The sequence below is a fragment of the Panulirus ornatus genome, chromosome 12 (genome assembly GCF_036320965.1).
Source record: "Panulirus ornatus isolate Po-2019 chromosome 12, ASM3632096v1, whole genome shotgun sequence".
Taxonomy (NCBI): domain Eukaryota; kingdom Metazoa; phylum Arthropoda; class Malacostraca; order Decapoda; family Palinuridae; genus Panulirus; species Panulirus ornatus.
The window spans coordinates 26282190-26307953 of record NC_092235.1 but is presented as its reverse complement, the minus strand read 5'-3'; the positions used below and the strand labels follow the sequence as shown (position 1 = coordinate 26307953).

Genomic DNA, 25764 nt, shown 5'->3' with positions numbered 1-25764 from the left:
GCCATAGCCAAACAAAAGCCATCAGCCCAGGTTCACCAGCGATACATGTTAATGAAATCAGGCATTAAACCCGTTCTGCACGACCTGGCAGGTCAGGTCAGAGGTCAGGCCACTAGACCCAAGGATCGTACCGTCGTGCTCAAGAGTCGTATCGTCGTGCTCAAGGAGTCAACCATAAACATCATCCAATGGAATCCAGTAAAACATCTTAAAACTCCAGAGAAGAGATTCCCGTGAAGGGCTCACAACACCCATGAAGGGTTCACAACACCCATGAAGGGTTCACAACACCCATGAAGGGTTCACAACACCCATGAAGGGTTCACAACACCCATGAAGGGTTCACAACACCCATGAAGGGCTCACAACACCCATGAAGGGCTCACAACACCCATGAAGGGCTCACAACACCCATGAAGGGCTCACAACACCCATGAAGGGCTCACAACACCCATGAAGGGTTCACAACACCCATGAAGGGCTCACAACACCCATGAAGGGTTCACAATACCGTCTCATGAAGCCTGTTGTGAGGGATTGGGACAAGATGGTGGGGCTTCTGGGTCTGGCCAGGGTAAGTCTGTGGTCGATGGTCGACAGGATGGCTGGGCCCGGAGTGGATGGATGGATGGATGGACCAGTTGTGGATGGATGGATGGATGGATGGATGGACCAGGAGTGGATGGATGGATGGATGGATGGATGGATGGATGGACAAGTTGTGGATGGATGGATGGATGGACCAGGAGTGGATGGATGGATGGATGGACCAGGAGTGGATGGATGGATGGATGGGCCAGTCAGAAGGATGATATCAACGTCAAGAAAAACGTACTTCAGGGGAGGAAACGTGTGTGCCTGTGTATTTAAGACGACAGAGCGGGACCCCATCCATGGTTTTAAGTGGCTCAAGATAAGACATGTGTCTCTTACCAAGAAAGACATTCCAGTGAGCTCGACTGATGGCTAAACCCATGGCTCTTCCCTCCACCCGGGGGGACTGGTCGCTGGTCCATGGGTGAATCAGACCCACAGGGTAAAGACATGGGGAGCGAACAGGGGGGGGGGGGTGGAAGTTACCACACGACACCCTGGGGGTCTGGCTGGCCGGACCCCTGGCACAGATGGACGGACACCGCCAATGAAATTCTAGTGGCGAGGCGGGGAAGTGGCAAGCACACACACTGCCACTCCCCGCCAGGCAAGGGGGAGAGAGAGAGAGAGAGAGAGAGAGAGAGAGAGAGAGAGAGAGAGAGAGAGAGAGAGAGAGAGAGAGAGAGAGAGAGAGAGAGGAAAAATATCGTGAGAGGAGGGAGGGAGGGAGGTATGTGTTGCCCTGGTAACCAGGACGAGGGGGGTTGGGGGGGAGGGGGAGGAGAGATAGAGCAAGGGAGGATGGGGGGAGGGGGGGAGTATGACACTAGCAAGTGTGGGGAAGATCCATGTGAGGGGTGTGGGGGGGGGAGAAAGGAGGGGTGTGTGGGGAGAAAGGAGGGGTTGTGGTGTGTGTGGAGGGGGAAAGGAAGGGTGTTGGGGAAGGAGGAGGTGTGTGTGTGTGTGTGTGTGTGTGTGTGTGTGTGTGTGTGTGTGTGTGTGTGTGTGGGGAAGGAGACATCACCAGAGACCATGTGTGAGCAACAGGTCACAAGAGGTCACACGCTCAGGTCACCTTCAGCGAGGCTCTGACGCCGGGAGTTTACACAGCTCCGTCAGGAGAAACTCCTCACTCTAAAAAGAAGTTCGCGCTCCCCTGCTACTGGAGGTAGCGCAACCTCGTGTGGCTGCAAGACAGATCGCTGGCAACACCAGCACCCAATCTACGAGGGAGGTCCTCGTCTCAGTATTAAATAAATAAATAAATGAATTAATAAATAAATAATTTGCGTCAGTTCCTGACCATTCTACCGACAATATCCTCATCACAACCCACAAACCCTACAAAAAATAACCCACCACTACAACAACCACTACAACACCACTATAACAACCACCTCGCCACTTCAACACCACTATAACAACCACTTCACCACTATAACACCACTATAACAACCACTTCACCACTTCAACACCACTATAACAACCACCTCGCCACTACAACACCACTATAACAACCACTTCACCACTTCAACACCACTATAACAACCACCTCGCCACTACAACAACCACCTCGCCACTTCAACACCACTATAACAACCACTTCGCCACTACAACCAACACCACTACAACAACCACTTCGATACTGCAACACTTCCACTATAAGAACCACTTCACCACTACAACACCTCCACTATAACAACCACTCGGCCACTACAACCACCACTCCGTCACTACAACCTCCCCCCCCCCCCCCCCAAGTGGTCAGGTTACGACGGGTCGGTGACGTGGGCGGGTCGAGGCGCCAGAAGGGACCTAACCCGCAACGCCAACCCTCCCCCTTGAAGCCACGCCATCTTGAGCCTTCTCAACGCCCGGCATAAGGACCAACCCGGGGTCCTGTCTGGCAGAGTACTGTTTGCACCTCATCATGAGGAGTGAGGGGAGGAGGGGGTGAGGAGGAGGGGGGGTGTGTGAGGGACGCTCTCCCCTCACCCCCCCTCCCTGGGCTACTGGTGGGGGGGGGGGCCCCTGGTGTCACGCTATGTGGATCATCACACTGTTGCTGTGTGCGTAACGCATACCACACGCCGTCTGGGGGGGAAGGGGGGCGAGGGGCGGGGCGGGGCGGGGGTACTGAGTGTGGAAGGAGAGAGAGAGAGAGAGAGAGAGAGAGAGAGAGAGAGAGAGAGAGAGAGAGAGAGAGAGGTCATCATTATAGACACATACATCATACGGTCACCGTGTCATCTCAACATTGCTGATCGTAATTAATGTGACCTTGTGCGACGCAGTCCTGGGCGCCAGCGAGAATGTGCTACCACCAACAACCACGTAACTGTAGTACTACCATTCACGTGCGGTGTGTGGGCGATGATTACCACGGTAGTTGAAACACGGTGATACACCGAGTACACTCCGGTGTAATCACATCTCCACGGTACACGGAAGTGGAGCCATGTATGACCCTTCGTGTTTACCCTCGTGGTTGGCAGTCAATATCACCACACCACGTGCACCCCTCAGTGACCTGGCTCATAACGTGTGTGTGTGTGTGTGTGTGTGTGTGTGTGTGTGTGTGTTACCGGGTCGTCCGCAAGGTGTTACACCGCACGGCATAAGGTAACACCGCGTGGACGGAAAGGAGTACGGTAGTGACAAGAATAATCTTTCTGAAAGACTGCATCACTTCCCTGCTGCTGCGTGGAGCGCAACCTCGAGGTGGCAGGAACCCTATAAAATGGGGTTCTGGGGCATAATAATAATAATAATAACAATAATAATAATAATAATGATAATAATAATGATAATAATAATAATAATAATAATAATAATAATTTCACTTACACTTCCTGCTTGGGGTGTGAACGCTGGCTATGTTGAACATACCTGTGGGGAAAAAACGTCATAATTAACAATACATTTAAATACTGAAAGTTTACATTAATCCAACTAATGTATTAGTTTACAATGGCGCACTAACACCACCCCTCCTCCCTCCCCCTCCCCCCAAGGTACACTGACCAGCCAGATACACCCTTACTGCCTAGTATACTACCATCGGTCGCTGACATATCTGGTATACCTCGGGCCATATACCCAGGGGTATACCCCCCCATAACCAGTAAACCGACACCCGTAGTCAAGACGATCCCCAAAGTAAACCACACCACGTAAACCACGAGGGAAGATCCTTGTGTGAGCCGCCAGACGGACGGACCAACACATCTTACATACACTCTCACATATACAGTATATCTATCTTACATATACTCTCACATATACAGTGTATCTATCTTACATATACAGTGTGTCTATCTATCTTACATATACTCTCTCACATATACAGTGTATCTATCTTACATATACAGTTTGTCTATCTATCTTACATATACTCTCACATATACAGTGTATCTATCTTACATATACAGTGTATCTATCTATCTTACAAAATATTCAGTCGACTCACAACCTGATCTTGTTGATCCGTTCAAACGTACTGGAATATATATACCGAAGCGTTCGTTAAACCTCACGAAATACATTTACGATTCGTTAAACCTCGCTCATCGTTTAACGTGACGTAATATACATCTACGGGTTCATTAAACCTCGCGAAATATACACACTGAAGCGTTCGTTAAACCTCACGAAATACACACACTGAAGCGTTCGTTAAGCCTCGCGAAATACATTTACGGGTTCGTTAATCCTCTGGAAATATATTTAGGGTTCTGTTTCAATCTGATCTCTTCCAACATGATCACTGACGGTCATATATTTTTATACAATTCTGTCTGACACTGTTTTTACTATCTATATATCAGTTTCAATTACATACACACACACACACACATCTATATATCTATATATCTATATATATATATATATATATATATATATATATATATATATAGTTAGATAGATATATAGAAAAATAGATAGATGTGACGGAGTATAGCAATCCTTTGAGCACGACGGTACGACCCTTGGGCACGACGGTACGACCCTTGAGCACGACGGTACGACCCTTGGGCACGACGGTACGACCCTTGAGCACGACGGTACGACCCTTGGGCACGACGGTACGACCCTTGAGCATGACGGTACGACACAGCTACAGCTCAATCTGACAACACGAAGGCGACAGCTTAGTCTTGGTAAGCTTCCCACAGCTTACTGAAAACCATCAGCTTTACCGGACATTGTGACCAGTGGAGTAAAGGCGCTTGGGGCCACCACCACCATAAGGTCGTGTTTCTCACTAGACTGCTGCAGATGATCGACTCTACCGAGCACCTCCGGGATGGCCTTGTCCTGCCCTGCACGACTCTTGTGGTGGTAGTGTGGCTACCGCCTTAATTCAGGGTCGCCCACACGCCCACGCCCACACACACCTGCCCACGCCCACACGTGGCCACACGCCCATACACCTGTTCGCCCCCAGGGGGGTTGGGGAAATACACCCAGTGACCCTGGCCACGGTGGGCCCCCTCGGAGGGGGGGGGGATGGACAAGCGTGGAAAGTATTTGGCGGAGTATATTTCGGTCACTCCCGAACTGGCTTTGAACCACGCGACGACCTGGGTCGTCCCCCTACGGCCGGCGTATACCACTGTGGTCTGCTGACCCCCGGGGTCAGCGGGGGGACAAACCCAGATCTGCTGGAGAACGTGCACAGGAGTGCAACATGGACGGCACCAGACCCGAGTGGCACGGGGGAGGCGGCTAGGACAGCCCTGCTGAACCTGTCCACCTCGGAAGAAAGAGGAGTGAGGGGAGACTTGATCACTATATATATGTCCCCATCTTGGAGAGAGCCAACAGCCAGGTCAACACAGAACAGTTCCCTCACCGTGCAACTGAGTCCACAACACGACCACTCAACTGAGGGTCTGGCGAGAGAAGTGTACAGGAGGGGAGGGAAGGTGTACGGAGGGATGGGGGTGAGGGAGTGTACGGAGGGAGGGAGGGAGGGAGGGAGGTGAGTGAGGGAGGAGCACTTCAGCAACAGGTAACTCAGTAAGGCAGCGGGAGGTAAACACGTCTATCATTGGAGTGATGCCACCCCACGAGTGTAACCCCCCCTCCCCCCACCACCATCCCCACGTATGTACACACCCTGAGACAGTCCCCTCCCCTCCCCCCCTTCCCCACACACCTGCAGGGTGTAGTAGTAGGTGAGTGTAGATGAAACCCCGCACCACACTACACCTCAGCAACACTACCGCTCAAGCCCACTCTACCGTGCACACCCCCTGAGCCCCCCCCCCTCCCCGGCCGTGTGTGTGTGTGTGTGTGTGGTGTGTGTGTGTGTGTGTGGTGTGTGTGTGTGTGTGTGTGTGTGTGTGTGTGTGTGTGTGTGTGTGTGTGTGTGTGTGTGCGTGTGTCCTGCTACAGTTGGTCCACACACTGTATCTGCCCTGGACGTGTGTTGGCTGCATCATCTACACAGACGTACTCTACCTTGGCGGGGGTATATAGATGCGCGCGTCTCTACCTCCTGTACCATACACACGTCTCTGTACCATACACACGTCTCTGTATCATACACACGTCTCTGTACCATACACACGTCTCTGTATCATACACACGTCTCTGTACCATACACACGTCTCTGTATCATACACACGTCTCTGTATCATACACACGTCTCTGTATCATACACACGTCTCTGTACCATACACACGTCTCTGTATCATACACACGTCTCTGTACCATACACACGTCTCTGTATCATACACACGTCTCTGTACCATACACACGTCTCTGTATCATACACACGTCTCTGTACCATACACACGTCCCTGTACCATACACACGTCCCTGTACCATACACACGTCTCTGTACCATACACACGTCTCTGTACCATACACACGTCCCTGTACCATACACACGTCTCTGTACCACACACACGTCCCTGTACCATACACACGTCTCTGTACCATACACACGTCCCTGTACCATACACGGAATCTCGTACCGTGCACAAGCTCCTATACCTCTGTCTGGCGTGGACCTGGCCAGCCCAGCACCAGTGTACGGGGGAGGGGAGAGCGTGGTGTGTGTGTGTGTGTGTGGGAGGGGGATGACCAGGTGCCGGAACGCCCGCCCACACCCGCCCTTCCTTCCTTCATGAGACCTGCTCTGTCTGCTGGGTCGTCTCCCTCACTAACCCCGGCCCACACACACACACACACACACGCACACACACACAAACACACACACATACACGCATCCCTCAATCCTCACACTAATCCTGTCACAGCTGCTGATTCAACCCCTTTGAACACGATGGGTACGTACCCTGAGCACGACGGTACGTACCTTGAGCACGACGGTACGATCAAGTACGACCCCTCAGCACAACAGGACGACCCTCGAGTACGGCCGGGTCGGGTCAAAGGTCAGGCCAGGATACCCTCAGGTCGTACCGTCGTGCTCCACGCATATAATTAACAACTCAAGTCTCCACCTGTCAATGTATGTAAGTATCTAGGACTACTTATAATCCACCTGTATCTACTTAAATCACTTGACATCAAAAAAATAATCCTCGAGTTTTCGGTTGCTAATCATTAAGCCAAATCCACTTCACAAGTCGATCAATAAGTTAATCAATAATCACACGAGCCCCAACTTTAATTACTCAGAAAAATATGTATATAATTAATGCCAGCCGAGGGTATAGCACGTTATGACCACATTACTGAGCCCGGTGATGTTATAAGGGCCAAGATCCTGTAGATCTTCATTAGCGATGTCGCACCTACGGTGGATGAAGAGAGGCAAGTTGCTTGGCGTGGAGGGATTCGAACCCGAGTCGCTGGCGAGACACAAGAGGAGAGCTGTCATGTGTGGAACGCTGCCATATTTCCTAGTCACCTTGGCAGTGCTGATGTGCACCAGTCTATGTACCTCCCTTGGTACGACCTTCGAGCACGACGGTACGACCCTCGAGCACGACGGTACGGCCCTCGAGCACGACGGTACGACCCTCGAGCACGACGGTACGACCCTCGAGCACGACGGTACGGCCCTCGAACACGACGGTACCACCCTCTAGCATGGCCCTTAGGTACGATGGCCTGGCCTTTGACCAGACCAGGAAGAGTCTAATCGAAGACCATGCCACCACAACCAAGGGTGGTACCGTCGTGTTCAAGGGTGGTACCGTCGTGTTCAAGGGTCGTACCGTCGTGTTCAAGGGTAGTACAGGATACGTTCATAATACTCACCACCCACCAGCCTGGTATATTCCGAACACATCATCATCACTACAATACGTGAGCAGTTCACACTGTGAATTCCCTAACACTACGTCTTGGTGTTTCCCTACCATACCTTCATCATATAACCAACCAATGTAATCATGTAACCAACCAAAGTAATCATGTAACCAACCAATGTAATCATGTAACCAACCAATGTAATCATATAACCAACCAATGTAATCATGTAACCAACCAATGTAATCATATAACCAACCAATGTAATCATGTAACCAACCAATGTAATCATGTAACCAACCAATGTAATCATGTAACCAACCATGTAGTCACACTGTGATCGTGGCAACAACTTTCACAATTCCGTCCTTAACACGTATACTTAAACTCGCTATGTAATACGATTCCGGGAAGAAATTATTGGCAAGTGTAGTGAATTGGAGAGAGAGAGAGAGAGAGAGAGAGAGAGAGAGAGAGAGAGAGAGAGAGAGAGAGAGAGAGAGAGAGAGAGAGAGAGAGAGAGAGAGAGAGAGCTACGTAATGCACAAAGGGGACCTGTGTGACTCGACCAGGGGGTCTTCTGTGTGACCTGTGCGTGACCTGGTCAGGAGGCCTATGTATGACCTGTTTGGAGATCCTAAGGGACCTGTGGACTGTGCATGACCTGAATAAGGGGACCTGGGGGAAGGGTCTCAGAGAGTTCTCTTCCCCAAACAGACGTCACAGAATCTCTGGGGCTGATGGCCCCCCCAGAGATGACTACACTTCTTCCTCTAGGGTACATCTCTGACTCTGGGGGTGTGGGCACCCCAGGGATGGCCACACTGCCTTCCCCAGGGTACATCCCTGACTCTCTGGGGGTGTTGGCACCACAGAGATGGCCACACTGCCTTCCCCAGGGTACATCCCTAACTCTCTGGGGGTGTTGGCACCACAGAGATGGCCACACTGCCTTCCCCAGGGTACATCCCTGACTCTCTGGGGGTGTGGGCACCCCAGGGATGGCCACACTGCCTTCCCCAGGGTACATCCCTGACTCTCTGGGGGTGTGGGCACCCCAGGGATGGCCACACTGCCTTCCCCAGGGTACATCCCTGACTCTCTGGGGGTGTGGGCACCCCAGGGATGGCCACACTGCCTTCCCCAGGGTATATCCCTGACTCTCTGGGGGTGTGGGCACCCCAGGGATGGCCACACTGCCTTCCCCAGGGTACATCCCTAACTCTCTGGGGGTGTTGGCACCACAGAGATGGCCACACACCGTACCTCACCCACACCGCCGAAAGTATAAGCTTACACAGTCCCAGCTTATCTGTCATCCGAAGCTTAACTGTGGTAAACGTCTTGAAAGAACTTAGAATCACTCATCTCTTACGTTAGCAGATCCACGTGTATGTATCATCTACTTCAGACGACACAGATGTATGTATCATCTACTTCAGCAGATACAGGTGTATGTATCATCTACTTCAGCAGATACAGGTGTATGTATCACCTACTTCAGCAGCTACGGGTGTATGTATCATCTACTTCAGCAGCTACGGGTGTATGTATCACCTACTTCAGCAGCTACGGGTGTATGTATCATCTACTTCAGCAGCTACGGGTGTATGTATCTCTTACATAATCATACACAGTTGTACCACAAGAATGTCCCAAATTCTAATAAAACATCTTCATTATGCTTTTCAATGTCAAAATCTATGTCTCTATGTATTATGAGTAACACCAACATGACCTCATGCGTGCGGGGTCAACAACCAAGGGCAAGTGAGGCGCTCCCCCTCAAACTATTACTCTCACTCTTACCTCACAACTCTCACTCCCTCACTCTTACCTCACAACTCTCACTCCCTCACTCTTACCTCACAACTCTCACTCCCTCACTCTTACCTCACAACTCTCACTCCCTCACTCTTACCTCACAACTCTCACTCCCTCACTCTTACCTCACAACTCTCACTCCCTCACTCTTACCTCACAACTCTCACTCCCTCACTCTTACCTCACAGTTTTCCCCGGTGTCAATCAGAATTCCCGTGTGGTCTATCTGCGGCGGTAAAGTCTATCACGTCAGCCAGCCTAACCCGGCGCACACACACACACACACACACACACACACACACACACACACACACACACACACACACACACACACACACGAGGCTTGCACCCTTAAGAACCTTAAAGATTTGAACCCTTAAAAAATCTTCAAGATTCGCGCCCATAAGAACCTTCAATAAACACCTTCTTCGCCCAGGATGACCACAGACTGTTATCAAACATTCGGAGGGAGAGTGACCGCAGGCCACCACAACACAGCTGCTGATAACGAACTTCACTACTGGCTGATAAGGATTTACTGCAACTGGTTATGAATGGCCCCCTCGACCAATGATGCTCCGGTCTTATCCATATAATCTCTTCATAAAACACTAAAGCAAGATAATGGAACAACACACAAAGCAGCGCCAGATGGTTATCATGTTATCCTAAATCTTTGTTAGGCAGTCATTAACTTCTGCAATCCTACCACAGGACATCAAAACAACAAGAGTTAACATCTATTCAACATGACACTTAACATGTGGTGAAGTAGATAAGTAGGACACACACACACACACACACACAAACCATACTGTAACACGACCAACCCTAATGAAAAGGAGATGCTTATGTTGCTACAGGCCACGACACAGCCACACACACACCCTCCACCAACCCTCTAGCCACCTCCTTCCATACGTCGAAGGCAGATAACTTACCCAGCAGCGTCCAGGGGGATTGGTCCCATGTCTACTATGACAAGACTACAGGTACCACACACACACACACACACACATACCTACACATCTTGGTCCTGAGATGGTATGTATATAATGTTCAGATCAGGAGCTAGGAACACCCAGCCAACCTACCTCAAGACACAACAACGTAACAATTCCTCCAGACTAAACGTCTTCAAAACACACACAAAAGCGAAACAAGAAGAAAACATCCACATACGTAAGAGGGACGAGACCACTTCATGGTTCTCCACAGAGAAGGTAAGTAACTGCTGTCAACTCTTGAGGAAGAGTTCACTCATGTCCTCAGCGCTGATCACCTTCTCTCACAACAAACTGGTTATTTTCTTTGATCTGTTTTCGCTGCGACGTTTGTAAATGTTTTACCTTCGTTCTATAAACTATCGTGAGGCTTGCTTATATACGAAGTTGTCTGGTGTGTGTGTGTGTGTGTGTGTGTGTGTGTGTGTGTGTGTGTGTGTGTGTGTGTGTGTGTGTGTGTGTGAGGCTAAATGCAAACAATACCACCAGTTTTCTACATTACATAACAATATACATATTTACTTGACCCGTAATTGCAACTAATGTATATTTTTCCCCAACATTTCCGGCAAACGTGTGTCATACACAGTATTGTATCAATACGAATTAAACATATGCATATTAATGAGATAATTAATATAAATACAACATATGCAGCTGGGTTCAACATCCTGGCCCCACCTCTATAGACCACCTACACGTTATAATACAGTTGTATTATTGTATTGGTTCATACTGTGGATGACCCCACACACACACACACCATCCACTCCATGTTAACTAACCAACCCCATACTCAGCTCTGGCTGGACTGCGTGTTGGCACTGTGGTGTGGGCAGCGCGTTGGCTGGCAAGATGTTGCTGGCAGAGTGTGTGTGTGTGTGTGTGTGTGTGTGTGTGTGTGTGTGTGTGTGTGTGTGTGTGTGTGTGTGAGGGGAAGGAGGGAGGGAGGGGGATGTTAGTGATGCTCCACGCTGAGAGAGAGAGAGAGAGAGAGAGAGAGAGAGAGAGAGAGAGAGAGAGAGAGAGAGAGAGAGAGAGAGAGAGAGAGAGAGAGAGAGAGCAGGGCTGGTGGGGTTCCACAGCCCAGCATGACGCAATGAAGACCACACCTTTACTCTCTCTCTCTCTCCTCTCTCTCTCTCTCTCCTCTCTCTCACACACACACACACACGGGCGTCATTAACAGACCCAACTGTGTGCTGGTAACGCACCCTACAACCCCAAGGAAGGAGGGACCTGGTTCCTGGGCCATCCTGGCCACCAAAACTCCTGGTCTGCCACAATACATATAACAGACATGTGAGTCTACATATACCTGACGATGGTCTGAGTGGTCTTCTACCCACCCACCCTCTATGACCTGTAGATCTAGGTGGTCTTCTACCCCAACACCACCTGTGGGTCTTGGAGGCCTTCTACTTCCACACCATCTGTGGGTCTGGGTGGTCTTCTACCCCCACACCACCTGTGTGGGTCTGGGTGGTCTTCTACCCCCACACCAACCTCATAACCACTGCCTCCTCCCTTCCCCACACCTCATAACCACTGCCTCCTCCCTTCCCCACACCTCATAACCACTGCCTCCTCCCTTCCCCACACCTCATAACCACTGCCTCCTCCCTTCCCCACACCTCATAACCACTGCCTCCTCCCTTCCCCACACCTCATAACCACTGCCTCCTCCCTTCCCCACACCTCATAACCACTGCCTCCTCCCTTCCCCACACCTCATAACCACTGCCTCCTCCCTTCCCCACACCTCATAACCACTGCCTCCTCCCTTCCCCACACCTCATAACCACTGCCTCCTCCCTTCCCCACACCTCATAACCACTGCCTCCTCCCTTCCCCACACCTCATAACCACTGCCTCCTCCCTTCCCCACACCTCATAACCACTGCCTCCTCCCTTCCCCACACCTCATAACCACTGCCTCCTCCTTCCCCACACCTCATAACCACTGCCTCCTCCCTTCCCCACACCTCATAACCACTGCCTCCTCCCTTCCCCACACCTCATAACCACTGCCTCCTCCCTTCCCCACACCTCATAACCACTGCCTCCTCCCTTCCCCACACCTCATAACCACTGCCTCCTCCCTTCCCCACACCTCATAACCACTGCCTCCTCCCTTCCCCACACCTCATAACCACTGCCTCCTCCCTTCCCCACACCTCATAACCACTGCCTCCTCCCTTCCCCACACCTCATAACCACTGCCTCCTCCCTTCCCCACACCTCATAACCACTGCCTCCTCCCTTCCCCACACCTCATAACCACTGCCTCCTCCCTTCCCCACACCTCATAACCACTGCCTCCTCCCTTCCCCACACCTCATAACCACTGCCTCCTCCCTTCCCCACACCTCATAACCACTGCCTCCTCCCTTCCCCACACCTCATAACCACTGCCTCCTCCCTTCCCCACACCTCATAACCACTGCCTCCTCCCTTCCCCACACCTCATAACCACTGCCTCCTCCCTTCCCCACACCTCATAACCACTGCCTCCTCCCTTCCCCACACCTCATAACCACTGCCTCCTCCCTTCCCCACACCTCATAACCACTGCCTCCTCCCTTCCCCACACCTCATAACCACTGCCTCCTCCCTTCCCCACACCTCATAACCACTGCCTCCTCCCTTCCCCACACCTCATAACCACTGCCTCCTCCCTTCCCAACACACATGCTCCAGCCCCTGCAGAGCCTCGGTTGTGAGGTACCACGAACAACTCTGCCACCTACAACCTGGCTACGTCCTACACTTGATCCATGGCGACCTGGAGACACGCATGGCGGCCACCATCATCATCACCAGGTACCATCATCACCAGGTCGTCCAGTTCTGGTGCCTGGTCCCCTCTGCCCAGCCTGGTCATCCACCACACAACAGACACACTAGACAAGGTGCACAAGAGGTCATGATCAAGGTCATCCTGGCTCCCTCAGACACACACACACTCCTCTCTCTCTCTCTCTCTCTCTCTCTCTCTCTCTCTCTCTCTCTCTCTCTCTCTCTCCAACCATCACACCTCCACCTCGTCCAACAGTTAGGGAAGAAGCTACTGCACCATTCCCCGCCACCGGCACCTCCTGCCACCGGAGATCCCTCGTCCCCCAGTTGAAGTTCTAGAGGCCATAACCCCACGGAGCCCCCCGCCTCAGGCGACAGGGGCAATAAACAAGGCTGGTCGACCCCCACAGCCGACGAGGGCGTCCCTCACCTGCTGCCCCCGACCCTCACTACCGCCGACGAGGGCTGCCACGACCCTCACCAGGGCTGCCCATCCCTTCACCATGGTAACGCTGCCTACACCACCCACTCCATCTGTGGCAACACTGCCTCCCCCGCAGAACAGGCCATCAATAGAACGAGAACATAACGTCAACCGTAAGAACATCAATGCAAGGGGGGGAAGGGGGAACATGGGTGACCCCAGGAGAACATGTGATAACAACACAGGGTGAACATCAATACGAAACGGCGTTCCCCAAGAGAACAATAATGAAGGGTATACTCCAGCAGATCATCAATATAGAAGGGTATACTCCAGCAGATCATCAATATAGGAGGGTATACTCCAGCAGATCATCAATATAGAAGGGTATACTCCAGCAGATCATCAATATAGAAGGGTATACTCCAGCAGATCATCAATATAGAAGGGTATACTCCAGCAGATCATCAATATAGAAGGGTATACTCCAGCAGATCATCAATATAGAAGGGTATACTCCAGCAGATCATCAATATAGAAGGGTATACTCCAGCAGATCATCAATATAGAAGGGTATACTCCAGCAGATCATCAATATAGAAGGGTATACTCCAGCAGATCATCAATATAGAAGGGTATACTCCAGCAGATCATCAATATAGGAGGGTATACTCCAGCAGATCATCAATATAGAAGGGTATACTCCAGCAGATCATCAATATAGAAGGGTATACTCCAGCAGATCATCAATATAGAAGGGTATACTCCAGCAGATCATCAATATAGAAGGGTATACTCCAGCAGATCATCAATATAGAAGGGTATACTCCAGCAGATCATCAATATAGAAGGGTATACTCCAGCAGATCATCAATATAGAAGGGTATACTCCAGCAGATCATCAATATAGAAGGGTATACTCCAGCAGATCATCAATATAGAAGGGTATACTCCAGCAGATCATCAATATAGAAGGGTATACTCCAGCAGATCATCAATATAGAAGGGTATACTCCAGATCATCAATATAGAAGGGTATACTCCAGCAGATCATCAATATAGAAGGGTATACTCCAGCAGATCATCAATATAGAAGGGTATACTCCAGCAGATCATCAATATAGAAGGGTATACTCCAGCAGATCATCAATATAGAAGGGTATACTCCAGCAGATCATCAATATAGAAGGGTATACTCCAGCAGATCATCAATATAGGAGGGTATACTCCAGCAGATCATCAATATAGGAGGGTATACTCCAGCAGATCATCAATATAGAAGGGTATACTCCAGCAGATCATCAATATAGAAGGGTATACTCCAGCAGATCATCAATATAGAAGGGTATACTCCAGCAGATCATCAATATAGAAGGGTATACTCCAGCAGATCATCAATACAACACAGACACCGACCTTATAGTGTTGCGAGGCGGGCTGGTTGCGGCTGGACAACACAAGTGTGGCCGGAGAGAGAGAGAGAGAGAGAGAGAGAGAGAGAGAGAGAGAGAGAGAGAGAGAGAGAGAGAGAGAATCAATCACTCATCACCAAGAGGGATACCATCTCTCCGCCCTCACCCTGACGGGTAATGAGCACCATGCACCGCCATGTTCCTGACACACCACCACCACACTACCACAGTCGTGTGTGGTGGAGGCACCACAATGACCACAGGGGAAGGCAACCCTGACTCAGGCAGGAGGAGGAGGAGGAGGATCTTCTGGGAAGCGGGATACGAAGGCGGGGACCGGTGATTAATGTGGTGATTAATGTAATGAGGAGCTGGAGGGAGGGGGGAGGAGGAGCCAGTCAGTCAGTCCCGCCCTGCCCCCCTCCCCCAACCCGTGTGGGGGGAGGGGGGGTCCACAGTGTCATCGCTGCTTCACGTGTGCAAACTCATCATAAACATCTATACACACTACACCCATGTCTATATACACACTATGTATACCAAAGTTCTCACGGACGAATATCATCGCTGCAGGATTGCACTTTATGAAACAATTATGTATAAACAAATATCTCGCAACAGTGCTTCTCTCTCTCTCTCTCTCTCTCTCTCTCTCATCTAATTACATGATGACCATCGTCCATCTGGTGTGAGTGAAGGCTGCGGCCTACATCATGGTCAGCCAGTGTGGCTGGCTTACAGTTACACTGTATCCAACTGTATCGCGCTTCTGTGTACATACAGAAGGACCCCCTCCACACACACACACAAAACACAACGGGACCCACGTCCCTCCCTGTGGGGCGTGAAGGATCCTTCCTTACTTCCTTCCTTCCTTCAGTGCATTCACGGAAGGAAGGAAGGACCATCACTGCTTCACAAACACCCACACTCACTGAGCCTCTATCACAGTTCACATCCTGGGCCATCACACACACACACACACACACACACACACACACAAACACACCAGCCAACTTAACGAAGCCTCCAAAGTTCCAGTCACCCTCCTTACACTTCCTACAACGGAACTTGCCTCTCCCAAGTTCCCGTCGCCCTCCTTAAACGAAACTTAGGTCTCTGAAGTTGGCCACCCCACCTCTCAACCCCTGCCTGTCCCATGTATCGGTGTGGGGCCCCCGCCTCCATCTGTCATATAACAAAGATGGCGCCCACCTCACCCCCCCCTCACTAGCACCCCCACCCCACTCCTAAAAAGCCGTGAACCCACATGTCATATTCCTCTCATCACTAGTCACACCAACACACGTACACACAGCTGCCCCCAACACCTCATCACACCACATTTGCGTCAATGTCGCCCCGTAAAATGCTGGGATTCGAACGCTCGTGAATCACCTCTGCAGGAAACAAAAAAGAAAAAAAAAAAATGGGGTGAGGAAAATGAGCTCCACTTATTATGGTATTGGCACCATCCAGCACACATGTGGTGGTGCTGGTGTGGTGATGGCCTCCACCAACAGCCTGGTGAACCATGTGCCACACTACCACACCAGCGTAACCAACGGTAACACAAGTAACACAGCATAGCTTCACACTGGAACGAACTATAGCCAACCACGGCCAGCAACACTGGTAACACTGGCGGCGGGGAGAAACACAACGTAACACCATCAACTGTAACATGTAACGCCTCGTGACGGCAACAACGGAGGTAACACCTACAGTAACAACGGAGGTAACACCTACAGTAACAACAGAGGCTACAGTAACATCAGTAACACTACCAAGAGGCCGCACCAGTAACAGGACCTCCATCGGTAACAGGAAACCCCTAGACGACACCAGCAGTAACAGTAACAAGTAACACCAGTCCAGCAAGGGGGTGTGTGTGTGGGGGGGGGGGTGTGGGGGGGCGGGTGTGTTTGTGGGGGGGATGTGTGTGTGTGGGGGGGGTGTGGGTGTGTGTGTGTGTGGGGGGGGGGGGGATTCCTTGGTAGGCAGGAGGCCAGGGCTATTGATCTACACTGGTTACCTCCACCAACAGTGTCCTACACTGCACCACACACACCCCTGGTCACTGCTACACAGTGTCCTACACTTTACAACACAACCCTGGTCACTGCTGTGTTCATTATAACCCAGTGTTGTGTTCATTATAACCCAGTGTTGTGTTCATTATAATCCAGTGTTGTGTTCATTATAACCCAGTGTTGTGTTCCTCATAACCCAGTGTTGTGTTCATTATAACCAGTGTGTGTTATTAACCCAGTGTTGTGTTCATTATAACCCAGTGTTGTGTTCATTATAACCCAGTGTTGTGTTCATTATAACCCAGTGTTGTGTTCATTATAACCCAGTGTTGTGTTCATTATAACCCAGTGTTGTGTTCATTATAACCCAGTGTTGTGTTCATTATAACTCAGTGTTGTGTTCATTATAACCCAGTGTTGTGTTCCTGGTGCGTGAGGACGTCTCGCTCTTGTTTATAATGCCCAAAGTTCACGAGGCTTTTGTTACGGGAGCAAAACAATCCAAGACGCTGCTATTGTTATCTCTGTTCTTCCTAGGATAATGGATTTCTACGGAGCTACTGTTATATATCTGTTCTTCCTCAAGATAATAAACTTCTACGGAGTTACTCGTTATTTCTGTTCAGCTTACGCTACAAATAAATAAAAATCATTGTTATAAATGCATGTTCTTCCCAGGAGAACAATACTACAACACTAATCGTTGTTCATGTTCTTCTGAGAGAGAAAAAAACATGGCTATTGTTTTTTTTTTCAGCTGTATCTGGGAAAATACAGCAGTACAGAGTTATTTATGGCTACATCGGTTCTTCCTGGGCATATTACAGCAACGCTGCTATTTCTCCCGTAACTGGCGAATGAGGTACTTCAAGGGCTATCGTTAACCCCGCCCTCCCTGGGTAGTTAAGCCACTTAACCAGCACAGGGTTACGGCCAATGACACCGTGGCAAGTCAAAAAAGTGTCGCTTGTTTCGCCTCATCTGGCTGGGTCAGGGCGATCTGTATGTCACAAACAACCACTGTAATTACTCTCTACAAAGAGAGAGAGAGAGAGAGAGAGAGAGAGAGAGAGAGAGAGAGAGAGAGAGAGAGAGAGAGAGAGAGAGAGAGAGATCGGGATCTGGTCTCCCCAGCCAACTCTGACCCCTTAAGACACTTGACCTCGCTTCCCGCACCGCTCTCCAGCCATCACCACTGTGCTAACCACTGACCTAACTATCGGTGTCTTTGTTAACAACCCATCACCACTGTGCTAACCACTGACCTAACTATGGAAAAATTTAACCCAAGTAAAAATGATAAAATAATATTTTATTCATTGCCCGGGACAATTCTACACCAAATTGTGAACTTAATAGACATAAATGAGTCAGTGTTGTGTAAGGTTCTCGAGAATGATATCAAATCAAGAATGTATTAAGGAAAACGGGTGATTCCCCCCACGGTTTTTTTCCCCAATGCCGATTTTGGGAAATTTTTTTATAAAACAAAACAACCAAACAACACGCTGGGGATGAAGCCAAAAAAAACCAAAGGTAACATGGAATAATATTATTATTATTATTATCTATCAAACAAATTATTATTATATATATTTTAAAAAAATATATAAAAATATAAAAAAAATAAAAAATTTATTTTATTTGGTTTCCAAAAAAAATTTTTTAATATTTTTTCGGCTTTTTTTTTTTTATTAAAATGGCCATATAGAAAAAGGTCTTTTCCCAGGAGCAGTGATTTAAGTGGCTGAGTCAGGAGATGTTAGTGTGTGTGTGTGTGTGTGTGTGTGTGTGTGTGTGTGTTGTGTGTGTGTGAAAGACAAACTCACTGGTTTGGCTTGTCTCCATAACTGCTAACTCCAATCTCACCCACCCTCCCTCCTCCTCGATAACCTAACCTAACCACAAGCTGGCGTTTTTCCAGCCAAGATAAGCTGTGTGTGTGTGTGTGGGGTCAAGCTTTTCAGGTGTTATCAGGCTGGGGAGGCTGGCTGATTGGTGTGGGGGTGAGGGGTGTGTGTGTGGGGGTCGTCACGTCACCAGAGGAACATCCTCACCCCACAACCCCACACACAACCGACCGACCATCCACAACCAGGTCCCTCCTGCGCCACCACAACCCCGCTACGTCACGCGCCTGCTACAACCCACGACCCCTCCACCTGGGCCCACAACCCTCATCAAGCCCTCCCCACTACACACACACACACACACCTGGACCCCCCTGCATCCCCACACACAACAGACAGGACAGCTTTAGGGCGGCCGCTCCAGCTAGCTAGCTCACGTCTCGACCCAGCTGAAGAGCTTCGCCTTGTCTTGCTGCGCGGCCCACAGGAATTACTGTGGGAGAGAGAGAGAGAGAGAGAGATGAGAGAGAGAGAGAGAGAGAGAAGAGAGAGAGAGAGAGAGAGAGAGAGAGAGAGAGATGCCTCCCTACCAGTAACTCGGGATCAATTCCTCTCCAACACTAGTCATCACCTTCCTCACACCAACACTCCACCACCACTGCCCCCTCCTCCATCATACCCCTCACCAACACTGCTCCTCCTCCAACACACCCTCACCAACACTGCTCCTCCTCCAACACAGCCCTCACCACCACTGCTCCTCCTCCAACACAGCCCTCACCACCACTGCTCCTCCTCCAACACAGCCCTCACCACCACTGCTCCTCCTCCAACACAGCCCTCACCACCACTGCTCCTCCTCCAACACAGCCCTCAACACAACAACTCCAACCAACCCAGGGGGAAGCAGCTGGTGTCTTTATACGTCTTGGTTCACGGTCAGGTGGTGGGGAGGAGGGGGACCACCCACCCAATCTGGCCACAGATGGTCATGGCGGGTCCCGGCATGATGGTGGCGAGGGAATGACGTCACCAACGTATGATAATCGATGACCTAACATGATGTGGTCACACACACACACACAACACACACACACACACTACAGCTAATATCAAACGCCACTTCAACATACAGGTAATCCTTAATCACTCATGTAATTACCCCATGAGAGTCGTGCGGTGGGGATATTAGGTCAGGCACTGGCTCAGGTCAGGCGAGGTCAAGGGTGAAGGTTAACAGCCCAGTTAACAAGACACGGGGGCTTTCCCTTCCTGTACCAGCGTTGCCAACCACCTCTCCTCTTGCCGTTGCTACACTGAAGCAGAGCCCCTACAGCCAATCCTTGGACCACCAAGGCTGCCTCCACACCACGTGACCCGCCAGGTCACACGTGCCCTAAAACCCAATATACCCTCACCAGGCCTGGGCTCCAACCTCCCTCCCTCCTCCAGAAGTTACCTATGGGGAGGTACAGAGCACCGTGGCTCCCACGGGGTCATACTTGTCTCTCAGGGTCAGGGGTGTGTGTGTGTGTGTGTGTGTGTGTTGGGGGGGGGGGGGGGAGGCGGGGCACGTACCACCACCTGCTCAATGTACAACTGCAAAATGTCACGCGGCATCACACCTGATCCCCCCCTCTCCCTATAGTTTCCAACCCCCTTTATCCTTACCCTTTACTGCCTGCCTGTGACCTTTGACCCTTCACTCTTTAACCTGCAGCCCTTCATCTTTAACGTGTCCCTTTGACCTTATGCATGACAAAAGAGAGAAAGAGAGTCTTGACCTCAAGGGGTCAGCATCGGCCTTACCTATATCGGAGGATGTCGCCCTCGAAGGCATCGGCTGGTATCGGTAGGAGAAGATTCTCCCGATCTTGGCATCGGTGTCCGCGACCCCCCCACAGTCTCCTCACGCCCTCGGAGCTCGAGGACGAGGCCGCCGAGGACGACTTCTCCTCGGGCTCCGGCAGATACATGACCTCGACCTCCAGGTCGTCCTCCACGACCGGTGTCGCCCCCTGGTTGACATCCTGGTCGTGGAGGAGCGACTGCATGTCGTTCTCGAGGTGTTGCGCGAGGCCGGCCCGAGCCGCGAGACCGAGGACGGCCAGAAGAGAGACTACGGTGGCGATGGGATGAGACAGGCCATCGCGATGGGGTGTACTGAGGTGGCTCACACAGCGGGGGATGATCGCGCCTCAACACTCACACAGACACATAATTCTGCCTGCAAACAGACAACGCTTACATTAGTCACGCTACAGTATAAGGGGAAAGTACGATTGGCCTTCATCAAGAAACCCTACACTGGCTTAATTACAGGTAGAGGGCAAGCGCGGGGCATGATATGATCTGTCATGTAATTAGAGGGAGGGGGGGTAATTATTTAAAAATAGAAAATGTGCCTCTACGAGACGGAAAAAGAAATTACATGTCCACGGGTAATCATGGGGTAATTAGAAAATAAAATTAATGACAGCGCTGACTAGAGCTGCTTCACTGGTTCCCACGTGCTTAAACATATCAACGACCCTGGTGTAATCAGTGAAGTTATTACTAAATGATAATCTATGATAATCATGATAATAATTATACCTGCACTACCAACCTGTGCTACTAGAAATATATATATATATAATATATATATATATATATAAATATATATATATATATAATATATATATATATTCTGGCTTCCTTAAAACTTTTTATATATTTTCGAGCATTTTTTCTTCTTCTAAATGGTCATCATCAGAGAACTGGTCGTTTCCAGGAGCAGTGATTTAAGTGGCTGAGTCAGGAGATGTTAGTGTGTGTGTGTGTGTGTGTGTGTGTTGTGTGTGTGTGTGTGTGTGTTGAAAGACAAACTCTCTGGTCTTGGCTTGTCTCCATAACTGCTAACTCCAATCTCACCCACCCTCCCTCCCTCCTCGATAACCTAACCTAACCACAAGCTGGCGTTTTTCCAGCCAAGATAAGCTGTGTGTGTGTGTGTGTGTGGGGTCAAGCTTTTCAGGTGTTATCAGGCTGGGGAGGCTGGCTGATTGGTGTGGGGGTGAGGGGTGTGTGTGTGGGGGTCGTCACGTCACCAGAGGAACATCCTCACCCCACAACCCCCACACACAACCGACCGACCATCCACAACCAGGTCCCTCCTGCGCCCACCACAACCCGCTACGTCACGCGCCTGCTACAACCCACGACCCCTCCACCTGGGCCCACAACCCTCATCATCCCTCCCCCTACACACACACACACACACACCTGGACCCCCCTGCATCCCCCACACACAACAGACAGGACAGCTTTAGGGCGGCCGCTCCAGCTAGCTAGCTCACGTCTCGACCCAGCTGAAGAGCTTCGCCTTGTCTTGCTGCGCGGCCCACAGGAATTACTGTGGGAGAGAGAGAGAGAGAGAGAGAGAGAGAGAGAGAGAGAGAGAGAGAGAGAGAGAGAGAGAGAGAGAGAGATGCCTCCCTACCAGTAACTCGGGATCAATTCCTCTCCAACACTAGTCATCACCTTCCTCACACCAACACTCCACCACCACTGCCCCCTCCTCCATCATACCCCTCACCAACACTGCTCCTCCTCCATCACACACCTCATCAGCGCTCCACCACCACTGCTCCTCCTCCAACACACCCCTCACCACCACTGCTCCTCCTCCAACACAGCCCTCACCAACACTGCTCCTCCTCCAACACAGCCCTCACCACCACTGCTCCTCCTCCAACACAGCCCTCACCAACACTCCACCACCCAGGGGGAAGCAGCTGGTGTCTTTATACGTCTTGGTTCACGGTCAGGTGGTGGGGAGGAGGGGGACCACCCACCCCAATCTGGCCACAGATGGTCATGGCGGGTCCCGGCAGATGGTGGCGAGGGAATGACGTCACCAACGTATGATAATCGATGACCTAACATGATGTGGTCACACACACACACACACACACTACAGCTAATATCAAACGCCACTTCAACATACAGGTAATCCTTAATCACTCATGTAATTACCCCATGAGAGTCGTGCGGTGGGGATATTAGGTCAGGCACCTGGCTCAGGTCAGGCGAGGTCAAGGGTGAAAGGTTAACAGCCCAGTTAACAAGACACGGGGGCTTTCCCTTCCTGTACCAGCGTTGCCAACCACCTCTCCTCTTGCCGTTGGCTACACTGCAGCCCCTACAGCCAATCCTTGACCACCAAGGCTGCCTCCACACCACGTGACCCCGCCAGGTCACACGTGCCCTAAAACCCAATATACCCTCACCAGGCCTGGGCTCCAACCTCCCTCCCTCCGCAAGGAAGTTACCATGGGGGTACAGAGCACCGGTGGCTCCCACGGGGTCATACTTGTCTCTCAGGGTCAGGGGTGTGTGTGTGTGTGTGTGTGTGTGGGGGGGGGGGGGGAGGCGGGGCACGTACCACCACCTGCTCAATGTACAACTGCAAAATGTCACGCGGCATCACACCTGATCCCCCCCTCTCCCTATAGTTTCCAACCCCCTTTATTCTTACCCTTTACTGCCTGCCTGTGACCTTTGACCCTTCACTCTTTAACCTGCAGCCCTTCATCTTTAACGTGTGACCTTTGACCTTATGCATGACAAAAGAGAGAAAGAGAGTCTTGACCTCAAGGGGTCAGCATCGGCCTTACCTGATATCGGAGGATGTCGCCCTCGAAGGCATCGGCTGGTATCGGGTAGGAGAAGATTCTCCCGATCTTGGCATCGGTGTCCGCGACCCCCCACAGTCTCCTCACGCCCTCGGAGCTCGAGGACGAGGCCGCCGAGGACGACTTCTCCTCGGGCTCCGGCAGATACATGACCTCGACCTCCAGGTCGTCCTCCACGACCGGTGTCGCCCCCTGGTTGACATCCTGGTCGTGGAGGAGCGACTGCATGTCGTTCTCGAGGTGTTGCGCGAGGCCGGCCCGAGCCGCGAGACCGAGGACGGCCAGAAGAGAGACTACGGTGGCGATGGGATGATGACAGGCCATCGCGATGGGGTGTACTGAGGTGGCTCACACAGCGGGGGATGATCGCGCCTCAACACTCACACAGACACATAATTCTGCCTGCAAACGACAATCGCTCATTAGTCACCTACAATTAAGGGGGAAAGTACGATTGGCCTTCATCAAGAAACCCTACACTGGCTTAATTACAGGTAGAGGGCAAGCGCGGGGCATGATATGATCTGTCATGTAATTAGAGGGAGGGGGGGTTAATTACTTATAATTAGGAATGCCCTACGAGACGGAAAAAGAAATTAATATGTCAAGGGTAATCAAATGGGTAATTAGTAATAATTAATGACAGCGCTGACTAGAGCTGCTTCACTGGTTCCCACGTGCTTAAACATTTCAACCGACCTGGTGTAATCAGTGAAGTTATTACTAAATGATAATCTATGATAATCATGATAATAATTATACCTTGCACTACCAACCTGTGCTACTAGAAATATATATATATATATATATATATATATATATATATATATATATATATATATAATATATATATATATATATATATATATATATATATATATATATATATATATAATTCAAGAAATCAGTTAATAGATCAATTATCAAGGCAAGACCCAGATAAAAAGTAAAAAGACCAATCATAATTTAGAGTAAACATCAGATAAATCAACTCCATAAAAAAAAGATGCCAGAAATTATCATTAAAATAATCACACATCATAACTGGAATAATTACAGCGCCCCTTTTTCTATCCTCCTGAATAGAACATGGAAGTTCACAACAAACACCGGCTCATTAATATGCTTCGGAAATTTGAATAATCGTCGACAAAATGCAAACTTTACACAGATGAAATATGCATCATGAACGTGTCGGAATTCCAGTGTTCAATAATATTTCTCATCCATTTTCGTTTCGTTATTAACTAAAGGGCTTGGCCCTACCGGATTCCGCCTTCACCGCGGGTGAAAAGTCACCTTCTGGCGAGGCTGTTATGCATCGTCAGTTGACCACAGCAGAGGACAATGTCGGCAGAGAATATCTAGCGATGAAGGAGTCCACGAGTCCCTGCTACTGGGTGGAGCGCAGCTCTGGGCTACGGGAAGCCCCTGGGAAAACAGGTGCGAGTGTAAATGACACCCAAACACCAACATGCATCATCAAACAGTCTTGTAGTACACAGTACAGGCAACCCCACACACACACACACACACACACACACACACACACACACACGAGTTCAGCCAGCAAATTTGAAAGCTTAAAAAAAAAGCTTGACAGTCATATGACCCGGGGCGTCAAGCTGGTCATTTAAAGCGGTGTCACACTTCCCTGGCGCGATGGATCGAAGCGTGCCTTTAAAAAAAAAAAAAAAGACATCATCGTCTGCCAATCTGGCACAAGGCCTCGGACAACGAGTGCCAACACACACACACACACACACACACGAGTGCCAAGAAGAGGAGATAAATAATGTGATATTGTCAGTTTGGCTCCGCGTGGCTATGCGACTTTTATCTGTCTGTACAATTCATGCTATAAAAATGTTCACAACGCTGCTGCTCCTCTGAATGATAATAATAATAAAAATAAAAT

At 50.2% G+C, this 25764-nt stretch overlaps 1 protein-coding gene across 1 annotated transcript in view; it reads right to left on the bottom strand.

Annotated features, from left to right (window-relative positions):
• Dg (Dystroglycan) overlaps nucleotides 1–25764 on the bottom strand; it is a 124370-nt gene that overhangs the window by 80143 nt on the left and 18463 nt on the right. The window contains exon 2 of the mRNA XM_071667622.1: nucleotides 23829–24248. Within this exon, the coding sequence (XP_071523723.1) occupies nucleotides 23829–24170 (342 nt within the window). The 5' untranslated portion in view covers nucleotides 24171–24248. The remainder of the gene's footprint in view (nucleotides 1–23828; nucleotides 24249–25764) is intronic.